Source organism: Anolis carolinensis, chromosome 1 (genome assembly GCF_035594765.1).
Source record: "Anolis carolinensis isolate JA03-04 chromosome 1, rAnoCar3.1.pri, whole genome shotgun sequence".
In the NCBI taxonomy this organism is placed as follows: domain Eukaryota; kingdom Metazoa; phylum Chordata; class Lepidosauria; order Squamata; family Dactyloidae; genus Anolis; species Anolis carolinensis.
In genome coordinates this window covers 359761160-359779995 of record NC_085841.1, presented here as the reverse complement: position 1 = coordinate 359779995, position 18836 = coordinate 359761160, and the positions used below count along the sequence as shown (strand labels likewise).

At 38.8% G+C, this 18836-nt stretch overlaps 1 protein-coding gene across 8 annotated transcripts in view; it reads right to left on the bottom strand.

The window, feature by feature from the left end:
- tmem260 (transmembrane protein 260) overlaps positions 1 to 18836 on the bottom strand; it is a 123610-nt gene that overhangs the window by 48212 nt on the left and 56562 nt on the right. For 5 of the 8 annotated variants that reach the window (XM_062968638.1, XM_008122165.3, XM_062968635.1 and 2 more), the window contains exons 5-9: positions 14006 to 14119; positions 9109 to 9288; positions 7603 to 7643; positions 5623 to 5706; positions 318 to 435 (exon numbers count right to left, since the gene is read on the bottom strand). In XM_062968638.1, coding sequence (XP_062824708.1) covers positions 318 to 435; positions 5623 to 5706; positions 7603 to 7643; positions 9109 to 9288; positions 14006 to 14119 — 537 coding nt within the window. The remainder of the gene's footprint in view (positions 1 to 317; positions 436 to 5622; positions 5707 to 7602; positions 7644 to 9108; positions 9289 to 14005; positions 14120 to 18836) is intronic. The other 3 variants (XM_062968637.1, XM_062968636.1, XM_062968641.1) reach the window with 3 other exon arrangements.

The window sequence follows — 18836 nt, the reverse complement described above, 5'->3', positions numbered from 1 at the left end:
TATGATTTTACAAATTAAGCACCAAAACTTCATGTTATACAACAAATTTGGCAGAAAAAGTAGTTCAATACACAGTAATGGTATGTTGTAATTACTGTATTTACGAATTTAGCACCAAAGTATCACGATATGTTGAAAACATTGACTACAAAAATGGCTTGGATTATCCAGAGGCTTGGATAAGTGAGGCTTGGATAAGTGAGACTCTATTGTATTTGAATACATATTCATTTATTTAATGCATATGCCATTTTTTACTTCCAGAGCAGGACCCAAGGCGACTTATAAAACATTTTACTTGCCAAATGTGAACTCACCACTCCCTTAAACAGAGGCTTTGAAATATCAAGGTTAGCCCTCCAAGCAAAGAAAAGTGAATACGCCAAGAGCATCAATGTAAAAAGCCAGACCAAATGCTGCTTCCCAACTTTTGGCCTAGAAGAATGAAATGAAAAGGATTAGGAGGAAAAGGTGTTGAGGGAGATCCATTAGAAAAGCCACAAATATGAGCTGGATCCTCGTTGAAAAACTGCTGGATATTCAATGCATTTCACCTATATAATCTGCCCTCCATATCTGGAGGGTTGAGGACCCTACAAAAATGGGAAACCTATAAATAATTTTAAAAATGTGGTTTTTTAACATGGAAGAACTCTTCTCTAGGAATTTTTAGGTCCTTCAGCACAATTCTATGCAACTTTCAGTTGAAGTCTATCATGAGGTTGCATTGGAAGATCTATAGATTCCTAAAGAAACCATATTAATCAAATTCATGGAATAATCAGACATACAAGGCATGGCTAGGCTACATTTAAAGACACGCAGTATTGGAAAATAACTGCACCCAGTCTCGGGGTACATATCCGTTTAGCAAATGTGAATCTCCATGAACATGTACAGACCACCTTTTAAAAACCACTTGTCAAGAAAAGCATGACATTGTTAGAAGTCAACCCTTTGAACAAGTGATATTCATAAGCATTTGTGTAATGGCACACAGATAGCTCAGCTGTTAAACTGAAGAACCATCTTTAAAGGATAGAGACATGCCACTATAAAAATATATTTGGATAGCAGCGTTTTAAAGATGTTTCTTTGCAATCGTAGTTGCCATATAATACAGTTCTGAAGAACTGCTATATTTTATGCATCAGCATAATCTCTGTTCCTAACAGATCAGAGACAACCCACATTATCAACTAAAAACCAAATTGTCTTGCATAAGTACATATGGATATATTCAACTGAAGAGAAGATTTTACTCAAACGAGTTTTTTTTGGCTCTTCTATGGAAGATCACACTTTTACAAAAGGTTATGATATTCAAATGGTTGTGAATGCCATTTTTCTCCAAAAGGTTATGGAGATTCTGGTTAAACTAGATTTTCACCTACATATTTTAAGAAACACCATGTATCTTTGGACATTGAATACACACACACACATCTTTAATAGATTTATTATTTATATGTTATAGATAGGACAAGAAATATTCACAGTAACCAGTATGCATGAATAGATAGAAAACAATTTATATCAATGATACTTTCTTAGCTACCGTATATACTCGAGTATAAGCCGACCCGAATATAAGCTGAGGCACCTAATTTTACCACAAAAACTGGGAAAACTTATTGACTTGAGTATAAGACGAGGGTGGGAAATGCAGCAGCTACGGGTCAATTTCAAAAATAAAATAGATATTAATAAAATTGCATTATTTGAGGCATCAGTAGGTTAAATGTCTTTAAATATTTATATAAAACTAGCTGTGCCCGGCCACGCGTTGCTGTGGTGTTGTCTGGTGGTGTTGGTGAGAAATTGTTGAGGTAGTGGTGGTATTGAATGTCTGTTGTATGGTTGTCTTTATGTTTAGTATGCAGTGGGTTATATGGCAGTGTGGAGTCAAGATAATCCAGTTCAAAGCAGATAATATAAGATTCTAAATGGGTTATATAGCTGTGTGGAAGTCTACACTGCCATATAATCCAGTTAAAATCTGATAATCTGTGGAAGAGGCCTAAGTGAGGCCTAACTCTGCCTGTCCCCTGGACTGAGTAGGTTGCTAGGAGACCCAGTGAGCGGAGCTTAGCCTTTAAACTGGCAGCAATGGGATAAAAACTATTATTCCTCTCCCTGTAATTAGGACTTTATTATTCTTTTCTTTTTGTTGTATCAACCTAGAGGCGTGGATGATGGGTTGTGTTGTCAAATTTCGAGGTTGGGGGGCCTGTAGTTTTGTTGTTTTGTCCGCTGCCCTGATGCCATCACTCTTTTATATATATAGATATACTAGCTGTGCCTGGCGACGCGTTGCTGTGGCTTAGTCTGGTGGTGTTGGTCAGTCTACATTAGGTTGTATTTATGCTGTGACCTCCACCTTCTTTATACTAACATTAGTAGTAGTATTTGAAGTCTGTTACCTTCTTCAATTTTGTGTTGATTGATAATTGCTTGAGATCCCTGTTGTCTTTGGTTTGTTATTAGTTGTAATGTCTGATTCTGCTGAATGCGGTTTATATTTTTATTGTGGTACAATAGTCTTTTTTTTTGTTTTGCCTGTGTAGGTGTTTATTATTGTTGTTGTTGTAGTGGTCATGAAGGCTGGATAAGTTAGATGCTACTGTATTGTTTTTTGGAGGCCCAGTGTAGCACTGACTGGCCTCTCAGCCTCATAGCCTGGTTGTTTCTTGCCTGTGATGGTGTTGATTCTTACTGTTGTTGTTGTTGTCATTGTTATTATTGTAATTGTTTTTTTGGAGGCCAAGTGTGAATGTAGGGATTGGGGAGGTGGATGAGTTGTGTTGTCAAATTTTGTATTTGTTATAGTCACAATGCGTTGTTGTGAGTTTTGTGGGTCCAGATTGTGGTTTTGTGGTGTGGTTGTGTTGTTACAACTAAGAGGCAAGGCTTTTGTGTTGTGTTGCCAAGTTTTGTATTTCTGGGGCGTTTAGTTGTGTTGTTCTAGTCACGATGCACTTTTGTGAGTTTTGTGGGTCTAGATTGTGGTTTTGTGGTGTGATTGTGTTGTTACAATTGGGAGGGAATGCTTTTGTGTTGTGTTGGCAAGTTTCGTATTTCTGGGGCGTTTAGTTGTGTTGTTGTAGTCATGATGCATTGTTGTGAGTTTTGTGGGTCCAGTGTGGTTTTGTGGTGTGGTTGTGTTGTTACAACTGGGAGGCAAGGCTTTTGCATTGTTTTGGCAAGTTTTGTATTTCTGGGGCGTTTAGTTGTGTTGTTATAGTCATGATGCGTTGTTGTGAGTTTTGTGGGTCTGGATTGTGGTTTTGTGTTGTGGTTGTGTTCTTACAACTGGGAGGCAAAGCTTTTGGATTGTGTTGTCAAATTTTGTATTTCTGGGGTGTTTAGTTGTGTTATATTCACGATGCATTGTTTTGGCAAGTTTTGTATTTCTGGGGCGTTTAGTTGTGTTGTTATAGTCATGATGCGTTGTTGTGAGTTTTGTGAGTCCGGATTGTGGTTTTGTGATGTAGTTGTGTTGTTACAACCGGGAGAAAAGGCTTTTGTGTTGTGTTGTCAAGTTTTGTATTTCTGGGGCGTTTAGTTGTGTGCCAAGTTTTGTATTTCTGGGGAGTTTAGTTGTGTTCTTATAGTCACGATGCATTGTTGTGAGTTTTGTGGGTCCGGATTGTGGTTTTGTGGTGTGGTTGTGTTGTTACAACCGGGAGGCAAGGCTTTTGCGTTGTGTTGTCAAGTTTTATATTTCTGGGGCGTTTAGTTGTGTGCCAAGTTTTGTATTTCTGGGGAGTTTAGTTGTGTTGTTATAGTCACGATGCATTGTTGTGAGTTTTGTGGGTCCGGATTGTGGTTTTGTGGTGTGGTTGTGTTGTTACAACCGGGAGGCAAGGCTTTTGCATTGTGTTGTCAAGTTTTATATTTCTGGGGCGTTTAGTTGTGTGCCAAGTTTCGTATTTCTGGGGCGTTTAGTTGTGTTGTTGTAGTCATGATGCATTGTTGTGAGTTTTGTGGGTCCAGTGTGGTTTTGTGGTGTGGTTGTGTTGTTACAACTGGGAGGCAAGGCTTTTGCATTGTTTTGGCAAGTTTTGTATTTCTGGGGCGTTTAGTTGTGTTGTTATAGTCATGATGCGTTGTTGTGAGTTTTGTGGGTCTGGATTGTGGTTTTGTGTTGTGGTTGTGTTCTTACAACTGGGAGGCAAAGCTTTTGCATTGTGTTGTCAAATTTTGTATTTCTGGGGTGTTTAGTTGTGTTATATTCACGATGCATTGTTTTGGCAAGTTTTGTATTTCTGGGGCGTTTAGTTGTGTTGTTATAGTCATGATGCATTGCTGTGCGTTTTGTGAGTCCGGATTGTGGTTTTGTGGTGTTGTGTTGTTACAACCGGGAGAAAAGGCTTTTGTGTTGTGTTGTCAAGTTTTGTATTTTATGGGGCGTTTAGTTGTGTGCCAAGTTTCGTATTTCTGGGGAGTTTAGTTGTGTTCTTATAGTCACGATGCATTGTTGTGAGTTTTGTGGGTCCAGATTGTGGTTTTGTGGTGTGGTTGTGTTGTTACAACCGGGAGGCAAGGCTTTTGCGTTGTGTTGTCAAGTTTTATATTTCTGGGGCGTTTAGTTGTGTGCCAAGTTTTGTATTTCTGGGGAGTTTAGTTGTGTTGTTATAGTCACGATGCGTTGTTGTGAGTTTTATGGGTCTGGATTGTGGTTTTGTGGTGTGGTTGTGTTGTTACAACTGGGAGGGAAGGGTTTTGCATTGTGTTGCCAAGTTTTGTATTTCTGGGGCGTTTAGTTGTGTTGTTATCGCATGATGCGTTGTTGTGAGTTTTGTGGGTTTGGATTGTGGTTTTGTGGTGTGGTTGTGTTGTTGTAACCTGGAGGCAAGCCTTTTGCATTGTGTTGCCAAATTTCGTATTTCTGGGATGTTTAGTTTTGTTGTTATAGTCACTGCGCAAACAACTTTATCATTTTATATATATAGACTGTAATTTAAAATAATAATAAGACTTTAATAAGATAAGACTGTCCAACTCTGAATACCTATATACTCAAGTATAAGCTGATCTGAATAGAAGCCGGCCAGGACCCTCACTCGAGTATAAGCCCTAAAAAAGGGCTGAAAAACTAGGTCAAGGGGAGCTTTTTCAGCCCTAAAAAAGGGCTGAAAAACTAGGCTTATACTCAAGTATATACAGTATTTCATACAAGAAAATCCAGTCCCATATACAACTACATGAAACACTGGGCTGTTAGTCATTAATTGAACCCATACCCACACTTCACATCAAACTTCTCAGTTAAATGTATTTTTAACCCTGAATATACATGACAGGAAATGTTTGCAGTAACCAATGTTCATGAATGGGTCAAAAAACCTGAAATATCCTTTCCTTAGCTCTCAAAATATTATCTGTTCAGCTTAATGAGATATGTCATGAAAGAAAATTGGTCAGATTATTATTTCCCCCAAAAGCCATGGCTTTTTAACTCAGAAACACTTTCTATTACCTAGATCCAAGCCCCTCTGATGTAAAACAAAGGAACTTGCCTTTACCCCATTTCATGACGATGATTAAGTTGTGGGCTTTTGGCCTGCAAGAATATGCAATTCTCAAATCCAAATGGTGACATTAAAATAAAAGCCCCACCTGAGTGCCGAATGCAAAACTGCTGCAACTGCAAGGGCTGGGACTAAGAAGGAGAATTCCACCTTCATGTGGGCCACCTGGAAACTGAGAAAACACCAATGTAAGGACAAGAGGCACAAGCCAACAAATGTATATTAACTCTACGACTCAAGTTATTAGAGGTCATTGGTGACTGAAGCAACCTTTCTGAAATAATAACATGTGTGCTATATATAAAATCCCATCAGAGCATCTGGCACACCAAGGCAGGCATGAATCACAAGAGTGGATGAATCATAAGAGTGCAACCATTAAATCAGACACAATAGGGATTAGAAGCCAAAGAGAGGAAGTGGCAAAGTCCCATCCTTTTTTCTTTCTTTCTAAAATTATATTAAGTTATTAACAATAGGACATAGCAGCAGAATATAACTACTTTTTTTAACAGAGCGAACAGGAAACCTACCAGGCATTATGTTTCATTTCCCCTCAAAAGGAAGATTTTCAGGGTTTATATAATATCTTTGGTTCATAGCATGAGAAAATAAACAACAAATTCACCATTTAATAAAAGCATCTCCCCATAAGTCCAAATGTGACCACAGAAGAGGAGGAAACTCTTCACTATCACTGGTGGAATTAATAAAATGAAACCATGTTGACTGGTCATTTATATCATCTTGCACAGAAGGTGTCCGTTTTGATATAAATGCTACGTCTCAAATTTGCTTTGCATTAGGTTTCAATGGACAGGTGCTCCATTTTTTATTCTTACTTGGCATACATACCCATCATGACCAACTTTACAAACTTCTAGAGTTTGGAGGGCAATTACAGAGGATGATGGGAGTTATAGTTCACCCATACATAAAGAGCACTGTGAACCCCACCAACAATGAATCTAGACCAATCTTGCCACACATACCCAGCATGGCCAACTTCAAACACTGAGGGGTTTGGGGAGCAATGACAGTGGATGATGGGAGTTACAGTTCACCCATGTGCAAAGAGCACTGTGAACCTCATCAACAATGGCTCTGGACCAACCTTGGAACACATATCCAACATCACCAACATGAAATACTGCTGGAGTTTGGGGTCAATGGTAGAGGATGATGGGAGTTATAGTCCACCCATACTCCAAAGAGCACTGTGAACCCCACCAGTGATGGATCTGGACCAAACTTAGCATGCATACCCAACCTGAACAACTTTAACTACTGGTGCAGTTTGGGGGACAATGATGACAGATCTGGACCAACCTTGGCACGCATATCCAACATGACTAACTTTAAATACTTCCAGGGTTTGGGGGCCATTACAGAGGACAATGGGAGTTATAGTTCACCCATACACAAAGAGAACTGTGAACCCCACCGATGATGGATCTGGACCAACCTTGACACACCTATCCAACATGACTAACTTTAAATACATCTAGGGTTTGGGGGGCAATTCCAGAAGATGATGGAAGTTATAGTTCACCATACAGGAAGAGCATTGTGAACCCCACTGATGGATCTGGACCAAACTTGGCATGCATACCCAACCTGACCAATACTGAGTACTGATGGGGTTTGGGAGACAATGACAGAGGATGATGGGAGTTATAGTTCACCCATACGTGAAGAGCACTGTGAATCCTGCCGACGTTGGGCCTGGACCAAACTTGATACACAGATGCATTCTGAACTATTGTGATGTCCCATTCTAAGACTGAGAAAACTCTTCCCTTGTCTCTCCTGCAGTCTAACCAAACTCTGCAGCGATCAGTCCAGGCAACATATGGCTAGTCCCACAGCATCATTCTTCCAGATTTTATTCCATGGAAATAAGATTCACAGGCTCACAGGTTATTTCAAGGAAATCTGAAATAACCACCAGTATTTTTGGCATGCAGATAAGCGGATCAGGTTGGATGCAGGGCAATCCAATGTCCACACATCAGAAACACCCTCCACTGTCTCAACGGCCAATAGCAGAGCCTTGATGGTGACTTACTGCAATATGTCAGCCATACTGGATCCATTTTCCAATTTTGCCTGCATGAGAAAGGAGAAAATCTATTATTATTTCTAATACGGAAAAAAACCCAGCAATCTATTAGCTTACTGGAGCCAATATGTTGTGGTTTGAGAGTTGCAACTATGACTCCAGGGGTGCATCTGTACTGTAGAATAAATGCAGTTTGACACCACTTTAACTGCCATGGCTAAAGGCTATAGAATCCTGCCAATGTGGAGTGCTGACTGTATATACTAGTCATGTTTTTTTTGGGGTTCTGAAGTCACCTTGAGTCTGGGACTGGAAAAAAGGCCTGGACATACATAAATATTCATATTATCTTATATAATCCATGTATAAGTCAACTTCACATATAAGACAAGGATGGACTATGCTCTTGCCTTCTCTGTTCAGAGAAAGCTATTGTTCCCTCCTGCAATGATCCACAGATACGTCAACCCAGATTTGCAGGGCTGATATTTGTTTAAAATGTCAAGACTCATATATATGAGAATATAGGCTAGTATTTATTTATGTCCAATTTTATTCCCAGCCTGGGCCTTAATACTGACATCTAGCTATATATATACACAAGTCAAGTATGTACATGATTGGGCTGCAGTGAGTTTTCCGGGCTGCACGGCCATGTTCACAACCTCACAACCTCGGCGGATTCCTGTTATAGATGTGGGCGAAATGTAAGGAGAGAATGCTTCTGGAACATGGCCATACAGTCCGGAAAACTCACAGCAACCCAACAAGAGAGTTGTTTTTGCAAACCCAGGGACTCTAACAACCATCACGTCAGTCTTTAAATTGTTTAAATTGTTTTTATTATGATATTGCTGTATAATTGATGACTCTATGTTCATCTCTTGTTTTAACACTTTATTTTGTATATTGACCTCTTATGACTGTTTTTATCGATGTTGATGTTTTATTGTTGAGTAATTTGCTTTATTGTTTTGCTTGCTTTTATATTGTTGTGTCTGGGCAAGGCCCCATGTAAGCCGCCCCAAGTCCCTTTGGGGAGATGGGGCAGGGTATAAGAATAAAGTTATTATTATTATTATTATTATTATATTATTATATTAAATGTATTGATTGGGCCTGGTCCCCATGTGAGCCGTTCCGAGGCCCCATTGGGGGAGATGGAGGCGGCATTCAAAATAAAGTTGTTGTTATTATTATTATTATCAGAGAAGTCACTGACATCCACAAGCATGTGAACAATTTCAACAGAAAGGAGCAAACTATGAACACGAACAAAATCTGGTTACCAGTAAATTGCTCAAGCAGACAAGAGTTCTTTCTCCCACTCTATTCCACAGATACAGAAACCCCACTTGTTTAGTTTCCAACAAACCTCTCAACCTCTGAGGATGCCTGCCATAGATGTGGGCGAAACGTCAGGAGAGAATGCTTCTGGAACATGGCCATACAGCCTAGAAAACTCACAGTAACCCAACAAGAGAGTTGTTTTTGCAAAGGAGTTTTATTTACCAAACTGAACGTCCCATATTCTTCCCGGAGAAGGTGGGTCATGAATCCCTTCAGGTGGGTCTGGTCTCCCCACGTCCAACGGGCTTTGTTGAGGAAAGATGAGGCCGGCAAGTAGACATACGGCAGGCAACCAGCCAAGAAGCAAAGCCCCAACTTCAACATGCAGCCCAGAGTCAATTCCTACACCAAGAAAAGCATCACGGCCACCATTACTTCCATTGGCTCTTGCTGGAACAACAAGACTGGACATCAACAGGGGAAACGGGGAGAAAAATATCCCTATAGTGACACTCGAGACTGATCTCTCAATTTGCACTTTCAAGTCGCCACAAAATGAGATAATTTTTTTTTAAAAAAAATCAGCCCTCTTTCCATGGATTACTCGGCCTCTGATCGCTCTGATCTCTTTTGCATGGCAGGGTGAAATCTTAAAAGTGAAGCGAATGACATTAGAGGTTTCTGAAGATCACATTTGTGGCATCTTTATTTTATTTTATTTTTCCCCCCTCTCCGTCTTCCCCTCTTTTTCGGCGTCCTCCCACCCCCCGGCCTTGAAATTGTGCCATGACAGGCCCGGATGGTGGAAATGCTGCAAGGCGTAGATAAACCACTTTGCAATGATTAAGAAGTTGCCCGGTTTTCCGTCAACACCGCGTCCCCCCCCCCCAACACTCCTCCCCATAATTAAATTAAAATCTTTCGGGGGCTTTTCCTTCTTGTTTTCAACATGCTCTTCATCAATAGTCGATCTTGTCATCGGTATTTATCTTGATAGCTTTGGAGAGCGCCAAGACTCATCCGACACCGGAGGATTTAAAAGCAATGGGGTGTTATCTGCGGCCACAAAACAACACCACACTACAGGATAAGGCTTCAGCTGGTCGGGTCCCCTTTTATGCAAGCAATATAAATTATAATTATACAACAACAACAAACTGTATTTATTAGCCACCTCTCCTTAAGATTCATATACACAAGTTTTTAGATTATATATTCTTTTAAAGAAAATCTATACATTTACATTCAACCTTCTGCCACTACAACACTACAAATAAATATCTAGTAGTATCATAGAATTATAGAGTTGGAAGAGACCTCAAGGGCCATCCAGTCCAACCCACTGCCATGTTATCTACATTTTGTTCCTGAAAATAAAAGGTAACTAAAATGTAGACACAAAAACTGTTAATGTGGGATTTGTGTATTGGTAGTGTTTAAATGCAATTTGTGCCATGCTTGTATTGCAACTGATTGCATCATCCAGAATGTACCATAGTGTGGAAAGAGTTAATTGCCAAGAAGCTATGATGACCTTGATGTGTGGCTGGAACTAGGGAGTATCCAGACACAAGTGTTTGTGCATAACGATTGCATCAGTTCAGTTCTGTTCAGTTGAGTTCTCTCTGTCTAGAGTTCGAGTCAAGTTCTGTTGGAGAACAGAGCAGTCCTGTGTTCGTCTGTCATCTGCAAGTCTATTTGTGTTGATTATTGCTGCATACAGTAAAACTTTGTAAATAGTTTTACCAACGTCTCTGAGCGTCTCTTCGTTCTGCGCTCCACTGCTTCCATCCAACTACTGCTACGCTGCAAATACTCTTGACAAAAACAAACCATACAAATAAATGGGTTGATGTGAGTTTTCTAGGCTGTATGGCCATGTTCCAGAAGCATTCTCTCCTGACGTTTCACCCACATCTATGGTAGGCATCCTCAGAGGTTGCAAAGTATGTTGGAAACTAGGAAAGTGGGGTTTATATATCTGTGGAATGTCCCAGGTGGGAGAAAGAACTCTTGTCTGCTTGAGGTACATGTGAATGTTGCAATATCTACAGACCCACTAAGAAAATCCAACAAATGCTACATTCAGCAAAGGACAAGAGGGATCCTCTCACCTCTGCAGGAGTCTACCGTATACTGTGCAGCTGTGGACAAGTCTACATAGGCAGCATTGCCCAGACACAAATCAAGTAACATGGAAAGCACTGAAGACTAAATCAACCAGAGAACCATAGCAGAGCACTTGATGAACCAATCTGGACACAGCATATTATTGGAGAACACCATGTCAGACTACACAGAGAAGCCACTGAAATACCCAAGCACATGGACAATTTCAACAGAAAGGAGGACGCCATGAAAATGAACAAAACCTGGCTACCAATATTTTTTAAAAAACTCTAAAATCAGGACAGTAAATAAAGAGAAACAGAAAACAGAGGAATTCCAGACATGAAACACTCAGGGCCAGCTAACACCACTCAATGAAGGATCCCTCAGGCAGGAAGCAATCAGGCTTTGAATGCTAATCAAGGTGGCCAGTTGAACCATTCCCACTTGCCTTAGGTAGACAAGAGTTCCTTCTCCCACCTTGGACATTCCAGATATATAAACCCCACTTGACTAGTTTCCAACAGTCCTCACAACCTCTGAGGATGCCTGTGGGTGAAACGTCAGGAGAGAATACTTCTGGAACATGAAGCCCAGAAAACTCACAGCAACCCAGTGATTTCAGCCATGAAAGCCTTCGGCAATACATACAAATAAATACTTCTGCTCACTTCTTGCTATTTTCAACAGCAGCTAGATAACAATGGCAAGACAGGCTAACAAGAGCTATCATTCAAAAACACACACACAATAAGACAAGGAAGGAAGATATATCTTTCAGAAAACCAGTTTAAAATTGTGTTTTCATCATTAATATACTGAATAACGAAAACATAGACATACGGCCTCCAGATAAATATAACATAGAATAGCAAAATGTCGAGGGCAAGAACAAACTAGGATTAAACTATTTTATCTTATTATGGATGCCATAAATATAACAATATAACTTATATGATATAACCAGCCTCGAAGTACAAGGAGAGGTAGGTAAGAAATGAAATCGTTGTTGTTGTGCTAAAGTTGTGTAGTGTTTTGAGCATTGGACTCTGGGCGCATCTACACAGTAGACTTAATGCATTTTGAAACTACTTAAATTGTCATGGTTCATTGCTATGAATTCTGGGAGCTATAGTTTTGCAAGGTTTTTCACCTTCTCGAACACATACCGTATATACTCGAGTATAAGCCGACCCGAATATAAGCCGAGGCACCTAATTTTACCACGAAAAAACTGGGAAAACATACTCCAGTATAAGCCGAGGGTGGTAAATTTCAGAAATAAAAATCGATACCAATAAAATTACATTAATTGAGGCATCAGTAGGTTAAATGTTTTTGAATATTTACATAAAGCTCAAATTTAAGATAAGACTGTCCAACTCTGATCAAATCATTATTCTCATCTTCTTAAATGTAAATGTGCTTATGTATCTTTTAAAATAATAATAGAGTAAAATAATCCATGTAATAATAATATAATAATAAATACAGGAAAATAATATGTAATAATAGAGTTAAATGATAAATGCAATAATAAGAAGAAGAAGAAAAAGAAGAAGAAGAAGATCAGAGTGAAATAGTAAATGTATTATTATTATTATTATTATTATTATTATTATTAATAATAATAATAATAGAGTAAAATAATCCATGTAATAATAATGTAATAATAAATACAGGAAAATAATCCATGTAATAATAAATAGAATAAAATGATAAATGCAATAATAATAATACAGTAGAGCCTCACTTATCCAACATAAACGGGCCGGCAGAATGTTGGATAAGCAAATATGTTGGATAATAAGGAGGCATTAAGGAAAAGCCTATTAAACATCAAATTAGGTTATGATTTTACAAATGAAGCACCAAAACATCATGTTAGACAACAAATTTGGCAGAAAAAGTAGTTCAATATGCAGTAATGCTATGTAGTAATTACTGTATTTAGGAATTTAGCACCAAAATATCACGATATATTGAAAACATTGACTACAAAAATGTGTTGGATAATCCAGAACGTTGGATAAGCGAGTGTTGGATAAGTGAGACTCTACTGTAATAATAATAATAAGAAGAAGAAGAAGAAGAAGAATATTAGAGTTTAATAATAAATGTATTAATAATAATAATAAAAATAGAGTAAAATAAATGTAATAGTAACAACAATAATAGAGAAAAATAATAAATGTAATAATACCAATAATAATAGAGAAAAATAATTAGTGTACCATATATTCCCAAGTATAAGCCAACCAGGACCCTCACCCGAGTATAAGCCGAGGGGGGCTTTTTCAGTATTAAAAAAAGGGCTGAAAAACTAGGCTTATACTCGAGTATATACAGTAGTTCTAATAACTCAACTAAACCAGAACTTTTATGATTTCATAGCTGTTAGTATATTTGGGTACAAAATTATTACAGTAGAGTCTCACTTATCCAACATAAACGGGCTGGCAGAACGTTGGATAAGCGAATATGTTGGATAATAAGGAGAGATTAAGGAGAAGCCTATTAAACATCAAATTAAGTTATGATTTTACAAATTAAGCACCAAAACATCATGTTATACAACAAATCTGGCAGAAAAAGTAGTTCAATACGCAGTAATGCTACGTAGTAATTACTGTATTTACGAATTTTGCACCAAAATATCATGATATATTGAAAACATTGACTACAAAAATGCGTTGGATAATCCAGAACGTTGGATAAGCGAGTGTTGGATAAGTGAGACTCTACTGTAATTTTTGCAGAAGTTGTGGGGGTCTTTGGGGGGGGGGGGTTTAGCCTCCTATACTCCTGTCTACTCCAGTACACATAGATTTAGAACAGACCTTCCTAACCTACTGCACTTGAGGTGGTTTGGACTACGTCTCCCATAATTCCCAAACATTCCCATTATCTTGGGATAATGGTGGTTGGAGGCCAAAAGCATATGGAAGCCCTCACCACTGGGTAATTATGCTCAGGAGCATCTGTGCCATCCCAAAGACAAAATACTCACCCTCTCCCTGAACAAGCGGAAGGAAACCCACAGCACAATGCAAACCACGTAGATCACAATGGTATGCTGGTTGCACAAGCTCAGCCCACAACAGAAAGCACCCATTTTGCAGACCTGCAAAAAATGAAATAAATTCAACTACTAAGGTTTTCAATTTAATGTTCCAAACATTCTTGTTCTTACAATATCCCTGTGAAGTTATTCATTGGAAGTGAACCCAAGAGCTGGCGGAGTAGCATTCCTGGACTATGCATTCCAAAGTTCTTCAATGAGTTTTGGCCATTTGTGACAACCGCTTAACCATTTTGTTGATTGTAGAGCTGGAAGGGGTGACTGTGACTTAGGCTAATATATAATTGTTGGTACCATTTAGAGCATGGCATCTCTAACTTTTTTTTTACTTGTGTCACCTTTTCGTCCAATACATTTTTTTCATGACATATAAAATATAAAATAGGTATACAAATCAAACATTTACTGATCACTATATGACATGTGTTTTGTTCCTTGGTTATAAATGTAATTTCCTAGTTGGTTCTAGCATTAAAAAAAATGGAAAACGTTTATTAAACTTCAAAAACATTGTTAGTGAGAGGGACATCCTGCAGCAAATTTTGCTAATTTTTCTCATAGAGTCTCAACCAATTCAACCTAGTGTGTGGCAGCCACAAAAATTAAGTTTCTAGAGAATAACAACTACAGTAGAGTCTCACTTATCCAAGCCTGGCTTATCCAAGCATCTGGATTATCCAAGCCATTTTTGTAGTCAATGTTTTCAATATATCGTGATATTTTGGTGCTAAATCCGTAAATACAGTAATAATAATGAAATAATACTTTATTTATACCCTGCCACCATCTCCCCACGAGGACTTGGGGCGGCTTACATGGGGCAGAGGCCCAAACAACATAGGACAAAACATAGGCAACATAATACAAATCACACTATAAAAAGATAAAACAGTAATACAATAAATCAATTAAAACAAAAATACAGGATAAAAAATTGCAACATAACATTACTGCGCACTGAACTACGTTTTCTGTCAAATTTGTTGTATAACATGATGTTTTGGTGCGTAATTTGTAAAATCATAACCTAATTTGATGCTTAATAGGCTTTTCCTTAATCCCTCCTTATTATCCAAGATATTCGCTTATCCAAGCTTCTGCCGGCCTGTTTAGCTTGGATAAGTGAGACTCTACTGTACTTTTAAAGTAAGTATTGCACAATTAAACAGGAAATAACACTTTCAAACCAGGAACAGAAAAGTTTTCAAATTTTGGTACCTGGTGTAATAAAATAAATTTGTTTCAAAACAATTCTTTCATATAATATAATTTTACCATTAAATATGAAAACCAAGCTACATCTTAATGAGATGGATGTGCTTGTTTGTTTTTAAAGACTAAATAATAACATGACTGAATACTTGATATTGCAAGACATAGAGCATCTTCAATGTTTTTCATGCTACCCTGACATGTTTGGTTTGCAGTTTCAAGTGGCAGAATATTCAGTCAGTGCTTCTTTTTTCTCCTGAATTGGGGGCCCACGGTGTTCATGCCCCCAACGTAGAAGGTCCCAGGTTGCAGAATGGGTCACGTACCTGAATTGGACCCACATCCACCTCCCTCTTGTTCCACATACCTGTGTCCTCCCCACAAAACAAATTATTAGCCTGCCCCTTCCTGCTCAGGTTGCAAGCAAATTCTTCTTGAACTTTTAATGGCAGGTAATTGATATTTTTTATTTCAATTGATGGTTTGTGTACTCAGCCTAGGTGTTTTAGAATCGAATTTTCAAGGAAGGTATTTCTGGAACTAAAAATCAGCATTTGCAAGGCTTGCTAAACAAGGCGGGCCAATTTTCCTTTTTTATAATGTACAGCTGAAGCATGTGCTGTATATTTCTGCTAACAGGTTCATGTAAATGTCTAAAACAGCCGCTAGGTGGCAAGCTACACAAGCTTTTCGTGACCCCCACATTCAGTCACAGGACCCCAAATGGGGTTGCGACCTACAGTTTAAGAAGCTTTAATCTAGAGTAGATCCAATGAGTCAAAGGAAATTACATTAAGTACTGACTTCTTAAGTTAGAATCGCAGAGTCAGAAGGGGGCATGGAGTCCAACATTTTGCCTGATGTAGGATTTCCACCCGAAACTGGAAACTCTCCAGCCTCTTTTTGAAGATATCCAGAAAAGGAGCTCCAGCATTTATTTAGACAAGAGATGGGCAAATTTCGACCCTCCGGGTGTTTTGGACTTCAACTGCCACAATTCCTACATAGACCTTTGTAGATCTATGTCAGGGGTCCCAAAACTAAGGCCCGGGGGCCAGATGCGGCCCTCCAAGATCATTTACCTGGCCCCTGTCCTAAACTTTAGATTTAGGGTTGACTTAAGTCTATCTGGTTTTGGAGGTCTTTTTGCTTATCTATGGTCTTATGAGATCGTCTAGATGGTCTTTGAAGGTCTCTTTGCTTAGCTATGGCCTTATGAGACCATCTAGATGGCTTTTAGAGGTCACTTTCCTTATCTATGGTCCTATGAGACCATCTAGATGGTCTTTGGAGGTTTCTTTGCTTACCTATGGTCTTATGAGATCGTCTAGATCAGGGGTCCCCAAACTAAGGACCAGGGGCCGGATTGCGGCTCTCCAAGGTCATTGACTTGGCCTCTGTCCTAAACTTTAGACTTAGGGCTGACCTAAGTCTGAAATAACTTGAAGGCACACAACTACAACAATCTTAATTTTGGACTATTTCATTATAGTCCGGCCCCCTAACAGTCTTTGGGGCTGTGAATCGGCCCTCCACTTAAAAAGTTTGAGGACTCCTGATCTATGTAATTCAATGTGTTTTGCTTCCTGCCAGAATGTAAAGATCACTTTCCTCTTTAGTACTTTTTGTTTGAGAAGGGAGCTCCATAAGGTTTCTGTCTATCTCAAGATGCTTTACACACAGTCAGAATTAGGGACTCTCCTACCAAAGTTTTGTCTATCTACCCTTTTATCAGAGACTACCATATATATTCAGCATTGACCAGGTGTTGGCGGGGCTGATGCCTCGCTTTCTCCCTTCTCCACCTCGCTTTCATATCTGCCAAGCAGATATGAATGTCTCCATAACAATGGCTTCATGGCAATGCTAACCATCTGAGTGGAAGTCTTGTTTAGGCTCTTTAATGCCTCTCCTTGTGACATTGCCTTTGTATCTAGATACTGCACTCTTGGGGTTGCTTCTGTGGGCTGCATACAACTTTTATTAGTTTTGAGGGCCCTGCTGCAAACAGTTGAAAACCCACCAGTATTTTACCTTGGGTAATGAAGGTTCTGTGTGCAAACTTTTGTCCAGATCCATCACGTCACATAGGAGCCTTCGTGGCTCAAACAAACTCTCAAACCAACGAACAAACATACATACTTGGGATTTTATACACAAAAATAACATGTGTCGAACTCAAGGCTCATGGGCTAAATCCAGTCCCCAATGTCATTTTATGTGGCCGCCCAGAGGCTGGAATACAATTCCTATATTCCTCTTCATTAGACATGACTAGAGCTGATGGGAGTCGAGATATAGGAACATCTGAAAGGCTACAGTTTGTTCTGTTTAGTCCAAAAAGAGTGGTTTGGATTTAGATACAATTTATTTAGTTACAATATTTATATCCCGCCTTTCTCTACCCTGAGGGAGACTCAAGGTGGCTCTGAGGGGGACTCAAGGCAGCTAAGAATAATAATAATAATAATAATAATAATAATAATAATAATAATAATAATAATAATGTATTTATACCCCGCCACTATCTCCCCATGGGGACTCGGGGTGGCTCACAATGTTACAAAAGTAACAGCGCAAATACATTTAACAATATACACAGTTTAAAACACAAGAAGATGATAAAACAGAAGTTAAAACAAAGGTTTATACAACAGTAATAATATCAAACAACCACCAATGCAATTCAGTCAACTTCAGAGGTGGGGGGACTATAGCAGCAATATAAGATAAAATCATTAGATTAAAATACCCCGATGAAAGGAACCTAATAACATTCAGAATAGAATTATAATGAGGCTGGGATACAAGGCTGGTGGATATGATGTCTATCCTTAAAATGTCCTTTAACCTTTCCCCAACATTAAAGCCACAAATACTGTTGGGTTGCAATCTCCATTATCCCCACTCCGCATGGAGGAGAATCAAAAGTGATGGGAGCTGTCATTCAGTAACATCTGAGGACCCAAACTGGGTAAAAACTACGTAGCAATGACCACTATGTAAAACAATTATAGTTGGCCCTCTATATCCGCAGATTTTCTGTCCATGGATTCAATGGCCCTTTGAATCTCAACTTTAGTCTTTCCATTTACGACCATTTCCTCATTTGTTGCACTTTATTATACCCACTTATTTATTACAGTCACATGGTCCCGCATTCCAAGCTGCTTCCCTATTGATGGTAGCACCTTTTAACTACAGTAGAGTCTCACTTATCCAAGCTAAATGGGCCGGCAGAAGCTTGGATAAGCGAATATCTTAGATAATAAGGAGGGATTAAGGAAAAGCCTATTAAACATCAAATTAGGTTATGATTTTACAAATTAAACACCAAAACATCATGTTAGACAACAAATTTGACAGAAAAAGTAGTTCAATATGCAGTAATATTATGTTGTAATTACTGTATTTATGAATTTAGCACCAAAATATCACGATATATTGAAAACATTGACTACAAAAATGGCTTGGATTATCCAGAAGCTTGGATAAGTGAGGCTTGGATAAGTGAGACTCTACTGTATCTTGTTAACAATATTTACTC